Source organism: Vicia villosa, linkage group LG4 (genome assembly GCF_029867415.1).
Source record: "Vicia villosa cultivar HV-30 ecotype Madison, WI linkage group LG4, Vvil1.0, whole genome shotgun sequence".
NCBI lineage: Eukaryota > Viridiplantae > Streptophyta > Magnoliopsida > Fabales > Fabaceae > Vicia > Vicia villosa.
In genome coordinates this window covers 178,959,913-178,975,650 of record NC_081183.1, presented here as the reverse complement: position 1 = coordinate 178,975,650, position 15,738 = coordinate 178,959,913, and the positions used below count along the sequence as shown (strand labels likewise).

At 31.5% G+C, this 15,738-nt stretch overlaps 1 protein-coding gene across 1 annotated transcript; it reads right to left on the bottom strand.

Annotated features, from left to right (window-relative positions):
• Window positions 1-273: 273 nt before the first annotated feature.
• Window positions 274-2,745, bottom strand: LOC131596178 (polygalacturonase 1 beta-like protein 3). Its single transcript, XM_058868762.1, has 3 exons — window positions 2,623-2,745; window positions 2,382-2,490; window positions 274-2,037 (listed from the first exon to the last, which is right to left on the bottom strand). Exons 1-3 carry the CDS (start codon window positions 2,659-2,661, stop codon window positions 416-418), a joined length of 1,770 nt encoding a protein of 589 aa, XP_058724745.1. The 5' UTR covers window positions 2,662-2,745; the 3' UTR covers window positions 274-415.
• Window positions 2,746-15,738: the final 12,993 nt, after the last annotated feature.

Genomic DNA, 15,738 nt, shown 5'->3' with positions numbered 1-15,738 from the left:
GAACTTCCGAATCAAGGAAATTTTTTTAAAAAAAAAAGCGCTTCGGAAGTTCATTTCCGAAGCAGGGATAGTTTGGAAATTTCGCTGGGGGTGCCCCCGCATAGGGAGGTGGGTAAAGAAATTTTCTATTTCTATGATCATTTTATGTCAACACTATTGAACAATCCCTATTTCTTTTTCAAACAAAAAATTGTGTGTTATTGCTATTTTTTAAGGTTGAACAAGAGAGATGAAAAACAGGAACAAACCATTTATTTATGTTGCCGTGAATCATAACATCAAAGAAACATTATTTATTTAACATGCATGTAATACATCATAGAAAATACATCAAAGTAACACAAATAGCACACTTGTAATAATACATCATAGCCAAGACATCGCACCCAAACGTGTAAACGAAAAAAAAGTGGTTCTACTTAGAAATCCAAGCAACATGATCCTGAGGTAGTAGGTGGCAAATTGGACCACTCCCAACTTTAACTTTGAGTTCTAGAAATGCAAAGTGCTTTGGATTCCATTGTGATGTATCAGTGTGACACACAACAATAGCTTTAACTATGCTTCCATCGACACCCTTCAAAGGAGCTGAGTAAACTTTAGTCGTATCTGTTGTGTGACAGAAAAACACTGCATAAGGGTAATTCTGTTTGTGGCACACAACAGCTTTGTTCTTCTCCCCCAACCTCTTCACTCCTTGTGTTATTACTTTATATTGTTGAAAGTCACTCTCTTTGTACATTTCTGTTGAAACAGCCTCAAGATTTTTCCCAATTTTAGAAATAGAGAAATCAATCATGGACTCCAATGATGTTACACAAAGTTTTTCTTCTCCTTTGATGCTTTCCACTTCACAGTCAGTGATTGTGTTGTTCACAATGCGAGCACCCTTTGACCCTTTCTTGATGTTCAGTTTGTTGAGTATGTATTCCAACTTTTTTGATGAAAATGGTATTGAACTAGCAACTTCTCTAGGCAAGAATTTCGCTTCATTATTTGGATTGGTCTTGGCAAATCGAATGTATGATTTTGTTCCATGGTGCAAGTCCTTTTCAAAGAAGAAGATTGTCGATTTTGGTTTCTCACTTGCAGAATGATCGTAACTAAATGCATTAGATAATTTTCCAGAATTTACATTAAACTCACTTGCAGGAGGATTGTAACTTAATATAGATGTTTCTCCAGAATTTACATCAGGCACACTTGCAGCTTGGTGGTAACTGAACCCATTAGGTGATTTTCTAAAATTTACATTAGGCTCACTTGCAGCATTACGATAAAAGAACCCATTAAGTGATTCTCTAGAATTTAGACCAGGCTCACTTGCAGCATGATGGTAACTGAATCCATTAGGTGATTCTCTAAAATTTACTTCAGGCTCACTTGCAGCATGATCATATTTGAACACATTAGAAAAATATTTGGAACTTACATCAGACTCACTTGCAGCATGATCGTATTTGAACACATTAGGAAAATATCTGGAACTTACATCATGCTCACTTGCAACATGATCGTATTTGAACACATTAGGTAATTTTCTAAAACTTACATCAGGCTCACTTGCAGCATGATCATATTTGAACACATTAGGTAATTTTTTGAAACTAACATCAGGCTTTCTTGCAGCATGATCGTATTTGAACACATTAGGAAATTTTTTGAAACTTACATCAGGCTCACTTGCAGCATGATCGTATTTGAACACATTAGATAATTCTTCAGAATTTACATCAGGCTCACTTGCAGCATGATTGTATCGAAACCAATTAGGTAATTCTTCAGAACTTACATCAGCCCCACTTACAGCATGATCGTATCGAAACCAATTAGGTAATTCTTCAGAACTTACATCAGCCCCACTTACAGCATGATCGTATCGAAACCAATTAGGTAATTCTTCAGAATTTACATCAGACCCACTTGCAGCACGATCGTATCGAAACCAATTAGGTAATTTTTTAGAATTTACATCAACCCCAGTATGATCGTATCGAAACCAATTAGATAATTCTTTAGAACTTACATCAGTCTCACCTGCAGGATGATTGTATTGAAATAAATTAAAAAATTCTCTGAAACTTACATCCGGCTCAGTTACAACATGATTATATTTGAACAAATTCAGTAATTTTCTAGAATTTAGACGAGACTCACTTTCAGAATGATAAGAAAATATATTAGATAATTTTCCAATTTACATCAATTTTACTTCCATCGGAGTAACCTTGTTTTACTCAAACATCTTACACTTGTTTAATTGAGAAATTAAATTTAAAAATAAATAATTTTAAATATGTCGAAGTAAATTTCTATCTAAAAAGTTGAGAGATTTTAAAGATATTATCTTATAGACATAAATTTTAGAGCATGACACTGACTAGGAAGTAGGAGATTAGTGATGGCTTTTGGCATTGGAGAGTTGGGGATTACGGACTTCCAGTAACGTTGAGGTGGTAATCTTGCAGCATTAGTTGCCACTAGCAGAAGCTGTGTGCATTTGAGAATATATATTAATTAACATTAGTAATAATTTATTTAAAAGCAAAAATAGAGAAATAGAATATTACAATAACTATTTGAAGAAATGAAAGTGGTGGAGTTTATGGAGTTGTAACTCACCATGAGAAAGGTAATAATGCGAAAGAAATGAAACTCCATATTGGATCAGTGACTGTGAAATTCTATAAAAGAAAGGATGGAATGAAAAATAAAGACACATGCAGCCTTTATATAATGTAGAGAATGGATGCAATTATGCAATTAATTAAAATTGATTTGTTTCAAGCGGCGGTGCCATGCAGATTTGCAAACGTGTGACTTTGTTAGGAAGCGGCGCTGATCGGTTGTCGTCTTCATATCTAGTTGTCTACCATGGATGTAATGAGTGGCATTATTTAATACTATGACATAATGAAGCAAATACTTTGGTTATATTATACTCCTTCTGGTTTTATTTATAAGAAAAGATTCTCTTTTTAAATACATTGAATAAATAATGTATGTGGACAACATATTGTTTAGATACATTATTTATTCAATATATCTGAAAAAAGAATTTTTTCTTATAAATAAGATTAGAGGTAGTAATTTTTTAAAGATTAAATTATAATGTTGGTCCTCCAATTTTAATGTTTTCACGATTTTATTTCTTCTATTTTATTTTTAAACACTTTTGATTTTTCATCTTCCTTTTGGCTAAAAGAACATTTATACGTCACTTTTTTAAAATACGAAGCTCATCATCAAGTGAAAATGGGGAACCAAAAGTGAGGATGAAAGACAAAAAAACGTATTTTAAAATGTGACACATAAATGTTTTTTTGTAGTCAAAGCGAGGATGGAGAACCAAAAGTGTTTAAAAGCAAAATAGAGGAACGTGAAAATATCAAAATAGGTGAACCAAAACTGTTTAATTTTTTTTTTTAAGTTATAGGATGTTTTTAATTTTTAAATAACTAAAATAAATATATTTTTATTTTTTTCTTTTAAAACAAATTCTTATTTTTTTTTTAATTTTACTTCCTATAGATTAATTTGAAGTTGAACAAATCGAACAAGATCTCTACAAAATTAAATAAATCATAAAAATTGAATAAAATTTTTATAGAGATAAAAACATAACTATTATTTTATATATTCTATATTTTCTTTTATATTAAAATTTAAGTTATATTTTTAAAATATAATTTATCCCATTAACTCTCACTTATTTTTAAAACCAAACTCTCACCCTTTAAAATTCTATAAATATAAAACTTTATATCTATATATATATATATATATATATATATATATATATATATATATATATATATATATATATATATATATATATATATATATATATATATATAAATTCTCCATTTCTAATCATAATATTAATGTAATTTTTAAATGTTTTTTTTGGGTACAAAAGAGATCTTAAAGGCCCTCTCTTAGGATGCAAATTCAAGAACCCTAAGAAAGTTAATAAAAGTTCTAAAATTACAAGACAAATAAAATTATGCTAAGAAAATAAAAGATAAAGATAAACTTGATTTCTTTGATTGATACTCTAAAATGTGTCAAAGACATACATATATAATGCTCCTAATGAATAAATAATTAAAAGCCCAAAAGCTATTAAAAACCCAAAAGCTATTAGGAATATTCTAGAGAATATAATAACATCTAATACATCAAAATACTAATAAAACTAATAATGAATTATTCTATCAAGTTCCCTATCATTACCAACCTCTTCAAAAACAACCTTGTCCTCAAGGTTGTAAAACTTTATTACTGCATAATTTTCATGGATTCCATTGCTTGATGTGATGAGATTTTCTTAATGTGACACCCAAAATTAGACCTGAACTCCAATGTTGAAGGTGGGCAAAAGAATTTGAAAAGTGTTTACAAATAGTTGTCTGCCTTGCCAACATTAGCATGTTTGAGTTTGTGCAAACAACAACAAATTTACGATCCTTGTGTAATTGACAATTATGATCTTTAACCTTATAAGAAATCAACCCCGCACAGCCTCCACAGTAGCTTCACCACCATGTTTACCCTCATTTGTAAAGAGTGACTTAATTGTGGAACAACAAAGTTGTCTTATAGAATCATTGCTGGAGCTTATGTTTCTGACAGTCGCCTCCAACAAGGTTTCACGATAGTTGAAATGGGGATTTGATTCAAGCAAAGAAAAAATACAGCGAACTGCGACAAGCTGAAATAAAGGCTGCTTTTCTAACGCAAGTAAGCCTTGTATGCAGAGAGGAGAGTTGATTCATAATGTAGTACGAAGGTGACAAGGATGGTGGGAAACCACATCCCGCATTCAAATGTTATAGCTTTTGCAGTGAAAATATTGTCACCAGTGATCATTTCGACATTCACACCAACATGTTGGCTAGCTTCCACCGCGGTCTTCACCGCCGAACGACACAGATCCTTAATACCAACAAGTCCTAACAATGTTAAACCATTTTCTTTTATCACTATCTTACTATTTTCTTCTTCATCTCCTAGCTCTTGAACTTCAACTTCAGCATACACGAAAGCGATACAACAAAGACTACTAGCTACCAAAACTTGAATAATGCTTTCAAATTTTGGCACGGTTTTAATATCAAGATGTTTCACAATACCATAAGCATCATAGTATTTTGAACACATTCTTAGAACCATCTCTGCTCTAAACATTCACAATAGATTCCTGATCAGCCTCAGAGTAATCCAACTCTATAGCAGCAAAAATAGGACTCTCAAATAGTTGACACAGGTTCGCCTCAAGTGGTGGAGGTACCGCTGTAGCAGCGACGTCAATCCACAACACAGTCTTAAGCAAAATCTCAAGCAAAGGAGCATTAAAATTATCGAGACAATGCTTCAAATCAATCCAAAGATCACTGGAATGAGACTGGACACAAAATTTCCCAAAAATTGAATCAGTAGTACTAAGAATATCGATAATGGAAGTGTAATAGTTAACCTGAGATGCATTCTGGAGACTGGCGACGAGTTTTGGGAGAATAGTAGGCCATGCTTTAGAGAAATATTATTTATCGATGATAGCTAGGGCTTCGCTAAGTTGAGACTGGATTCTGGGAGAAGCAGCGAGCATGAGAGGAACGAATAGGTCATAGTCAGGGGCGGTTTCGTGGAGGTGGAAGAGAGCTACGGGAGATGATTCCGGAGCATCGCCGGATTCATCAGTTTCCTGAGCACATGTGATATCTGATTCGATGACAGGGAGAAGATTCTCATTGAAGGAAGGCTTGATTTTGACAGCTATGGAAGAAAAGTTGGACCTAGGAACCAAGGAATCGTCGAACCTGTTGACAACGGAGGAGAGAGCGACGCGATGAACATTCGATGCCTTTTGAATCTTCGAAAAATCCAAGGAATCATCGTCACGCATCGACCAAAGTTCTTTCTCTAAATTGTGGTTGGAGGAGGAAAGGCTCCAATCGGATAAGAATCCACCTTCAATGAAAATTGCTTCTCTAGCGACTGAACCTCCTTTGCGGAAATTAGGGTTTCCAGTGCTGCTTATGCTATTTTTGTATCTTCCTCTATCGCTTCCTCTTCTACTTCGACAACCCATTTTGTTGCTTCAATTAAACAATCCCGGTTGTGCTTTGTTATTGGAACGTGATTTGTTGTCAATCAATGGGGATTTTGGGAATTTTTTTGACGATTTTTTCAAACAGGGGTGAGAAATTGATTTTTTTTTTTCAAAATCCCTTGTAGCCCTACAAGGATATGGATGCCTAAATTGTTGATGAGAAGGGTTGATTGATGAAATTTCTTGGTAGTGAAACTGATAGTTAGTTTTTGGATAGTGAAACTGATAGTTAGTTTCTGGCAAGTAAAATTATTGTGTGGCTTCTGGGTAATAACTATTCATAAAGGTGGACTTGGTGAGTGTTTGTTGTTGAATGAATGGTTGGTGTGAAGATAAAAGTTTGTTGTTGAATGAATGAAGGATGTGTTATTGAATAAGAGGGATATGGGTTAGGTATATGTGGTGAGTATCCATAATTTGGATAGAAGTTTGGTAATGATGATCCAACATGAGTGTAATAAGGTGTAAAAAGTTTCCATGGAAAAGATGGAAAGGATGGTGTGGTAGGAGTGGTGTCTATGGTGGAGTGGTATGAAAATGAAGGTGTATGATAAGAATAATCCTTAGGAGGATTTGAGTACATGGATGAAAGCACTAATTGTTTGGATGCAAATTCAAGAACCCTAACAAAGCTAATAAAAGCTCTAAAATTACAAGACAAACAAAACTATGCTAAGAAAATAAAAGATAAAGATAAACTTTGATTTCTTTGATTGATACTCTAAAATGTGTCAAAGACACTACATATATAATGCTCTTAATAGATAAATAACTAAAAGCCCAAAAGCTATTAAAAGCCCAAAAGCTATTAAAAATATTTTAGAGAATATAATAACATCTAATACATCAAAATACTCATAAAACTAATAATGGATTATTCTATTAAGTTCCCTATCACCTTTTAAATGTCTGTTATTAACTTTTTTTAATTCTATTTTGTATAAAAACTTGTATAGTTTGTTGAATAATTCCGACTCATTGTTGTCATCAAAATAATCATATAAAATAAAACATTATATAATATAGAGAATGGATGGTATTATGTAATTATTAAAAAAATTAATTATAGCATATGAAAAAAAGTTAATTTAAAATTTGTCACAGACCTCATATTATGTTATGTTAAGACAACACTGAATGGATGGTATTATGCAATTATTAAAATTGCTTTGTTTGAAGCGATGGAGCCATGCAGATTTGTACAATATTTCACGATCCTCTTTCTTAATTTTTGTTATCCTTCCTCTATTTCTCTTTCTTCTTCTTTCATTTTTTTCTTTATCCTTCCTCTATTGGTTTGTCACATTTCATTGCTGAGTGGCCTCAGCTAGCACGGGGAGAGCATTTAAAAAGGGTTCTGTTTCTTGATAGAAACATCTTACATGATAAGGAACCATGCAATGGTGTTAGTGAGTGGAAGTTTGATAAACTTCCACTTTTGTTAGAAAATTCAGATAGTAATGATGAAGAAAGAAAGAAAAAACAACGGTTGCTATAATCCAAGTAAGTAAAGCACAAATTGAAAGGTTGAGAAAAATAGCGAATTAGAGTTGGAATAAATCCAATAATGAACAAAGTTACACAAGATATGTAACAATAACTAGTCATATTTGAAAATTTTTTCTTTACCCACCTTCCTATGGGGTCACCCTCAGCGAAAAGCCCATTTTACCCCGCTTCGAAAATACATTTTCGAAATATTTTTTTTTTCAAAAGTTTTCTAGACTTCGGAAGTGAATTTCCGAAAAAAATTCCAAAATTTGAAATTTTGACTAATTCGGAGATGCATCTCCGAAACAACAAAAAATATCTAAAAAAATCCCAAAAATTAATTTTAGGATATTAATTAATTCACATATCATAAATTTGATATAATTTATGAGTAATGAATAATAATAATTATATATTTTGATATAATTTATGAGTTATGAATAATAGTTATTATATATTTCTATCCTGATTCATATTTTAACCAATCGTTAGTTGGTCCAGTGGTGATTGGCGCTGGACTTGGTAGGGAGAACTACGGTTCGATCCCCCGCAACTGCGATCGGGAGGGGGATGGAACCACTTGATGCCAGAACTCGCCCCCGAACCGGACTAAACCGGTGCTATAAAGCAAAAAAAAAAAAAAAAATAATTTTAATTAAAAAATTAAAATAATTTCACTTACAAAATAAGTTATAACTTTTTATTTATATATTTATAATAATTGTTATATATTTATAAAAAAAATAAAAAAATGAGTGTTTTAATTTATATATTTATATAATAATTATAATAATTATTATATATTTATAAAATTTATTATATAATATATATTTATATATTTATATAATAATTATAAAAATTAAAAAAATGAGTGTTTTAATTTATAATAATTATTTTATATATATATATATATATATATATTATAATAATTATTATATATTTATATATTATATATTTATATATTTCACTTAGAAAGTTAATAATTATGATTATATATTTATATATTTCTATTCTGATTCATAATTAAAAATGAGTTATAATTTTTTATTTAGTTTAAAAAAATTAAAAAAAAGATTTTGTCTTAATTTTATTTAATGAATAAATTTTATACTTAATTTTATATAATTCAAAATTTACTTATGAAATTAAGATGTTTTTGATTTATATAAGTTAGTAAAATAATTTTTAACTTTAGAAAATTTTAATTCGCCTTAATTTTATTGATTTACCTTCATTTTATTGATTCACTTTCATTTTATACCTATTCATTGTATTGATTCACATTGATTTTAATTTTTTAATAATTATTGAATTATTTCGGAAGTGTATATCCGAAACATTCGAAGACCAATTTGGTCTTGGAATATTTCGGATATGCATCTTCGAAAACACCCCCCTCTCCCAAAAAGGGGGTGTTTTCGGAAATGCATCTCCGAAAACTCAAAAAAGGGGGTGTTTTCGGAAATGCATCTCCGAAAACACCTTTTTTTCGTGGTTTCGGAAGTACATTTCCGAAAACACTTTTTTTTTCAATAAAAGTACGTTTTCGGAAATGTATTTCTGAAATAAGGGGTATTTTGGTAAATTCGCCAGAGGTGGGTAAGAAGGTTAGGAGGTGGGTAAAGAAATTTTCTATTTGAAAGAGTGCATGTAAAGCTAGAGGAATTAAATTTGAACAACCAACCGCGTTTGGTGTCGTTGTTGATTTCAAAAGTTGTGTGAAACCTAGTTTACCTAAAAAGTATTTCGGAAATGCGACAGTGAATGTAGTGGCTACTAGTCTTACAGGTGATTTGATGTCCAAGCCATTAGGATATGTTGGAAATTATAAAATAATAATTACCATAGTGTGTTCTAATGTGACAAAAAATGGGAATAGATTTTTGGTTGTTGCATAAATTTGTTTTTTGAATTCAAATTTACAACATTTCATGAAGGGGTGCCTTGTGTCATTATAGGTGAACCATTGCAATATATGGTGAAAAGGTGTTGCTTCATCAAGAGTTGCAAACTTATGAAACAACACATGCATGACCTATAAATATACATTTATGAATCCAAAATGAAACAGCACAAAAATTATAAATCCTCTTTCAGACACTCTTCCTTGCATTCGAGTTTTTCGTCAGTCTTATGCAAACTCGACAAAAGGCTGAATTATATGGGATATTCCTGCGTTCCAACTCTAAGACATATTGAGAGTGCTTGAAATACTTATAAGGAAAGTGAATCTATTCACGATTCAGCCTGGATTTTTTTGATCTTTCTGATATTTCTATAACAATCTTATAATTATTTTTCTTTAATGACAAGAGGCTTCTGTTTCAAGCATCAAAGGATGAATTGTTGTGCTGCGGACACATTTTGTACACAAGGTTAATCATTATTATGAGTCCAGAAAGTTCGTCAATGATTGTTAAAAAACAACTCGAATTTAGGATAAGTTAGAGAGTCCAAAATGCTAAGGATCTAGAAGCGAACAAAATTGCTTTTCGACTTATTTCTCTTGTGTATAAGGAAATAGTGAGAGATTTGTTCGTAAGATTCCCATTACTCTTTAAGTGGAAGATGGTACTAAGAGTTACAAGGAATAACTTCAAAGGGCTCATTCTTTTGGCATGATGTTATCCAAGACGAAATGGATTTGAGTATGTTAAGTCATGACCCATTGGATACAAGTGTTTGTTTAGAAGGAAATATCATAGTGATGGTATACTAAAAACCTATAAGGATAAATTAGTAAACAAGGGTTTTAGAAAAAAGGAACGTACTTCAACACATATGCGCCACTAAAAAGGATGTCAAAACGACATTCCTAAGTGGAGATCTCAATGAGGAGATTTACACAAAAAAACCAGAAGGTTATGTGCTTCTTGGTAATGAACAAAAGGTGTGTAAGCTTATCAAATCTTTGTATAGATTGAAACAAGCACCAAAACAATGACATCAAATGTTTGATTCTATCATTGCAAGATTCACAAATTAAAAGGGAGACACACAACTTAGGGGGAGAATTTTCAATCTTATCAAAACAAGAATTCAAAGAGTTTGTCATCATCAAAAAGGGGGAGATTATGAAGAATATATCTTATATATAGTTTTGATGATGAAGACAAAGGTTATCAAAGAAGAAAAGAATCAAAAGTATCATTCACATCAGTGATGAAGTTGACCAAGAAGGTTGAACATAAAAGTTCAAGTGAAATTTGAGAGAAGTGAATATAACTAAGGTATTAATTGCAATTCATACTATACTATTTTGAATTGCTCATAATTTCATCTCTCACTTCATCTAAAAACCTTCTTGCATCATCATACATGATTATCTAAAAAATATTTCTTCATCTAATTCTTATGACAAGTGTTTTATACACAAAGTTGTGTGAGAATATTATGACTTTCTTGTCTCCATGTTGATTATATGCTAATCATTATCAACGAGTTAAATGAAACTTTAGAAACAAAGAGGTTTTTAGATTCGAAATTCAAGATGAAAATATCTTGAAATGATAGACACCATTTTGGATCAAAGTAAAGCAAAAATAGTGGGGATTATGAACTTAGTCAAATACACTTTGTTGAGAAAGCTCTTGATAAGTTCAAACTGCCATGTTTCAAGAAACTGAATATTCAATTCGATCTTAGTGTCAAAATGATGATGGAAGAGTTGTGGCTATATTAGAATTTGCAAGTGCAATTGGTTCTCTAATGTAATGTACTAGACCTGACATATTATTTGTACTTAGTAAATGAGTAGATTTACTAGCAATCCAAATGGTGAGCATTGGAAGACCACCTCAAGGATTTTTATTATCTTTTAAAACCAAAATCTTGATATTCGTTTTGGTAGGTTTCCTACCATGTTAGAAGGATATACCAATATGAGTTGTATATCGAGTGTTGGAGATCATAAATTTACAACTGAGTGGATATTCACTAATTGGAGGTGCGATTTCTTGGAAGAGCAGGAAACAAACATGCATCACTCTCTTGACCATGGAGCCATGGTGTGCGGATCTCTCTTCCACTGGTCAAAGAAGTTAAATGGTTGAGGGACCTTCTGTCGGAAGTTCCATTGGCTAAATACAGTGTTTCAAAGGTGTTAACACAATGTGTTAGCTATAGTCAAGCCAATTCAGCCAGAGAATTTCGATAAGTGTAAAATGGAAAGTCTAGGCACATAGGCCTTAGACATTCGTGAGAAAATTGATTAAAGATGTAATCATTTACTCGCATATATACGATCGATCTATAATTTGGGAAGTTCATTTACTAAGCCACTGGCCAGAGACTTAGTAAAACCAACCTCGAGAGGTATGGGGTTGAAATTCCTTGAGTAAGAGTTCCGACAGCGGCGGCAACCCAATCTTACGTTAACAGAACATTAACCTCAAGATTTTCAATGGGTAACAAAAAGTCGTTGATTTGGATAATTGTCGAACATTTCATGATACTGTTGACCTTAAAACGAGGGTTGAGTTTTATTTTAAAACTCTTAATGAAGTTCAATACTGAGGGTACGTGTCTCGTGGAAAAGGACACAACATGAACTTCACCTATGTGAATTTCGAGATGGTGCCGTCTCAAAGTGAGAGTTGGAGTTTCTCTCATGAAAAATTCATGAAACAGGATAGCATATGGCCATAAATAAGTGTTAAGCAAGATATGTAGAGGAAGAACCTTTAAAGAGTGTGTGTAAGGTAACGCCAGTCTAATCACATGGATTAATGGTTTAAAAGCATTGCTACCTAATATTCCGATTAAACTTTGCGTTATTCTCACTAAGGTTAAGTTTTAAATCAAAAGATACCTAACTATATTAACACTCTTTATATTTTTATTTTTGGAATGAGTTTTTTTCATTATTAGAACAAGTGGGGGATTGTTGGAAATTATAAAATAATAATTACCATAGTGTGTTCTAATGTGACAAAATGGGAATAGATTTTTGGTTGTTGCATAAATTTGAATTCAAATTTACAATATTTCATGAAGGGGTGCCTTGTGTCATTATAGATGAACCATTGCAATATATGGTGAAAAAGTGTTGTTTCATTAAGAGTTGCAAACTTATGAAACAACACATGCATGGCCTATAAATACACATTTATGAATCTAAAATGAAACAACACAAAAATTATAAATCCTCTTTCAGACACTCTTCCTTGCGTTCGAGTTTTTCGTCGGTCTTACGCAAACTCGATAAAAGGCTGAATTATCCTGGGTATTCCTACGTTCCAACAGACATATTGAGAGTGCTTGAAATACTTATAAGAAAAGTGACTCCATTCACGATTCAACCTGGATCCTTTTGATATTTCCGATATTTCTAACAGGATATGCTTCGAGTAGGATAAAGGAAGCAATTGACAAGGTGAATGATGAGTATGTGAGATTGACGTTAACTGATTATCTTAAGAGAGACTATGATGCGCGGTTACACCGTACCATTTTATCGGAATCCTAATTTAGGAGCAGTTAGTTGGATGATGTTTTCATTTGCGAACTTCGATTTTAAATGGGGAAATGAGCTTTATGTGATGCCGAGAATACATACTATGCTTGAAGGAGAAATATGCATTATTCCTAGTTCTCATGTTGATGGGTCTTTGGTGTATTATATTTGTTAGCAAGAGGTCTATATGGATGCCTTTAAAAGACATTTTTATGTCTTTGGTGTATTATATTTGTTTGCAAGAGGTCTATATGGATGCCTTTAAAAGACATTTTTATGAAGGTTTTGAGTTGAAAACTCTCTCAAAGTTGTAAACCAAATGTATTTATTTGCTTTATTTTCCCTTTTCTTCTTGTTATTGTATGTGTTTAGAATATAACTAGTAGTCTTTGTATTATTAGTTATTATAAGAGCCATCATAAATTTAGTTGAATTTAACTCTTATAGCAAGTTCTTGAATGATATTTTGTAGTAAGCATTTGTTATGTATTGACATTAATTTAAATATTTTCACATTATAAAGGCAACAATATCAGTTAAAAACAATATTGAGAGAGTAGTACATATTTGATTTTTATTTATTTATTTTTATCTATGATTAAAAGAAACACGAGAAACAAGATTGCATCGTTTAGGTGATTCTGAGCCACCATCCATACATATGCTATTGTGTATAGTTTATGTGTGAGACTGAGAGATGCAACACCGAATCCTATAAAAAATTATTTTTCTTCTCGTTATTACATATACTCTATTACCTTTTTATTACTTGTGCTCAAAAGGGAACACGTTTAGGGTATCTAGGATGGAGTTATTCTATACTTCCTCCACCCCACAATAAATGACTCAGTACGCCATTTTATACAGATTAAGAAAAGTGTAAAAAAGTAAGAGAGATAATATTATTTTTATTATAGTACCCTTATTATATATTGAAAATGGTGAATTTTTTAATAATTAGAAGGTAGAATTGGGAAAAATGTATTGGAAATTGAAATGTGTCATTCATTTTGGGACACCATTTTATTTCAAATAGATCAGTTATTGTGGGACGGAGGGAGTAAAGTTTAACACTTAAAAAAATATTTATGTTTGACTTATTAATATTAAAAAAATATTTATGTTTGAAAAATTTATATCTACATAAATAAAAGTAAATATTATTATGGAAATTGAATACTAAAATCTATAATTCAAGGTGATTTAACTCAACTAACAAATATAAATTACTTATTAATATTAAAAAAATATTTATGTTTGAAAAATTTATATCTACATAAATAAAAGTAAATATTATTATGGAAATTAAATACTAAAATCTATAATTCAAGGTGATTTAACTCAACTAACAAATATAAATTAAATTATGAATTTAATGGATATGCATTCACAGTGTAAAATAGTTTTATACTGCCATATAATAAAATATCATCAATCTTTCATGTCATTTAAATTTTTTTAAATAAAAAAATTATTTAATAACACAATATCATCAATCTTTCATGTCATTTAAATTTTTTTAAATAAAAAAATGATTTAATAACAGTGTCAGTGCATCACCCTTTTTTCTTTTCTTTTTAAAAAATAAAAACTTTCCTTGAAGTCATTTGCGAACAAAAACCCAACTTCACTCGTCTGAAGCAAGAAAGCTTTAACCTACCTTTGACATGCAAATGCAAGGTAGGTCTAGATACTTTGAAGTCTTCCATGGACCATCTATTCAAAACCTGTTAAAGAGTTATGGAAATATACATTTGTTGTTAATGATGGTTGCTCCATTGAGTCTAGTGTTTATGGTATTCCCCTCATCATTACTTCATATTCCATATCTCCAAAGCTATTGGTTGTCCTATAACGGGATGTACTGTTGAAATATCTCCAAAGCTATTTCATATTTCAAACGAATGATTAGAGTTTGGATCTGTGTCAAGGACACAGCATGATTATTTATGATGTGCAAGTCAACCTTTGAATATATTTAAGGTTAAGCTAGTGAAAGCTTGTAATTAGTATATAAATTAAGGATTGTTTATTTGTGTCAGATTGATTGTGTACACAGAGCTTCAAATGCCGTGTAGAGGAGATTCAAGCTTATTTTCAACAACTTGGTAGAAGGAGATTCAACAAATGATGAGTTTACCACACGAAAGAAAAAAAAATGAAGAATGTTTGTTGTTTATTCATTGAATTATTTAAGTTGAATTGGCATATTTGTTAGTAGTCCATGTAGGATAATAGTACTTTCTATGGGAATTTACACAATCCTTACAACCAGGATTTGTTCTCAAGCTCGTGATGATGGCCGTTTTGACCTATTGGCTGTTAGAATTGTGATGGTTTGCTTCGGCTGAGGATGGTATGGCATGTAAACCATGACCATGTTTCTCACTCTTCCTTGCTTTATCTACATGCAAATCATCTTCAACTGATGTAACAACAGCTTGTTGTCCAAAAGGACCGGGAACAATGGTTTTGTTCCCTTTTTATGCTCATCGATACGTATGATATCTGAGGATGATTTGGCTTCCAAACCATGGCCGAGTTTCTCTTTCTTACTTGTTTCATCTACATGCACATCATCTTCAACTGATATAACTACTGCTTGTTTTCCAAAAGGACCAGGAGTAATGGTTTTCTTACCCTTTTTGTGCTCATCGATATGTATGACGTCGGTTTC

Coding starts and splice junctions, on each gene's coding strand:
- LOC131596178 (XM_058868762.1), bottom strand. CDS start 2,661: ATGGAGTTTCATTTCTTTCGCATTATTACCTTTCTCATG. Junction 2,491..2,622: donor GCATTATTACCTTTCTCATG/GTGAGTTACAAC, acceptor AAATGCACACAG/CTTCTGCTAGTGGCAACTAA. Junction 2,038..2,381: donor CACTAATCTCCTACTTCCTA/GTCAGTGTCATG, acceptor ATCATCCTGCAG/GTGAGACTGATGTAAGTTCT.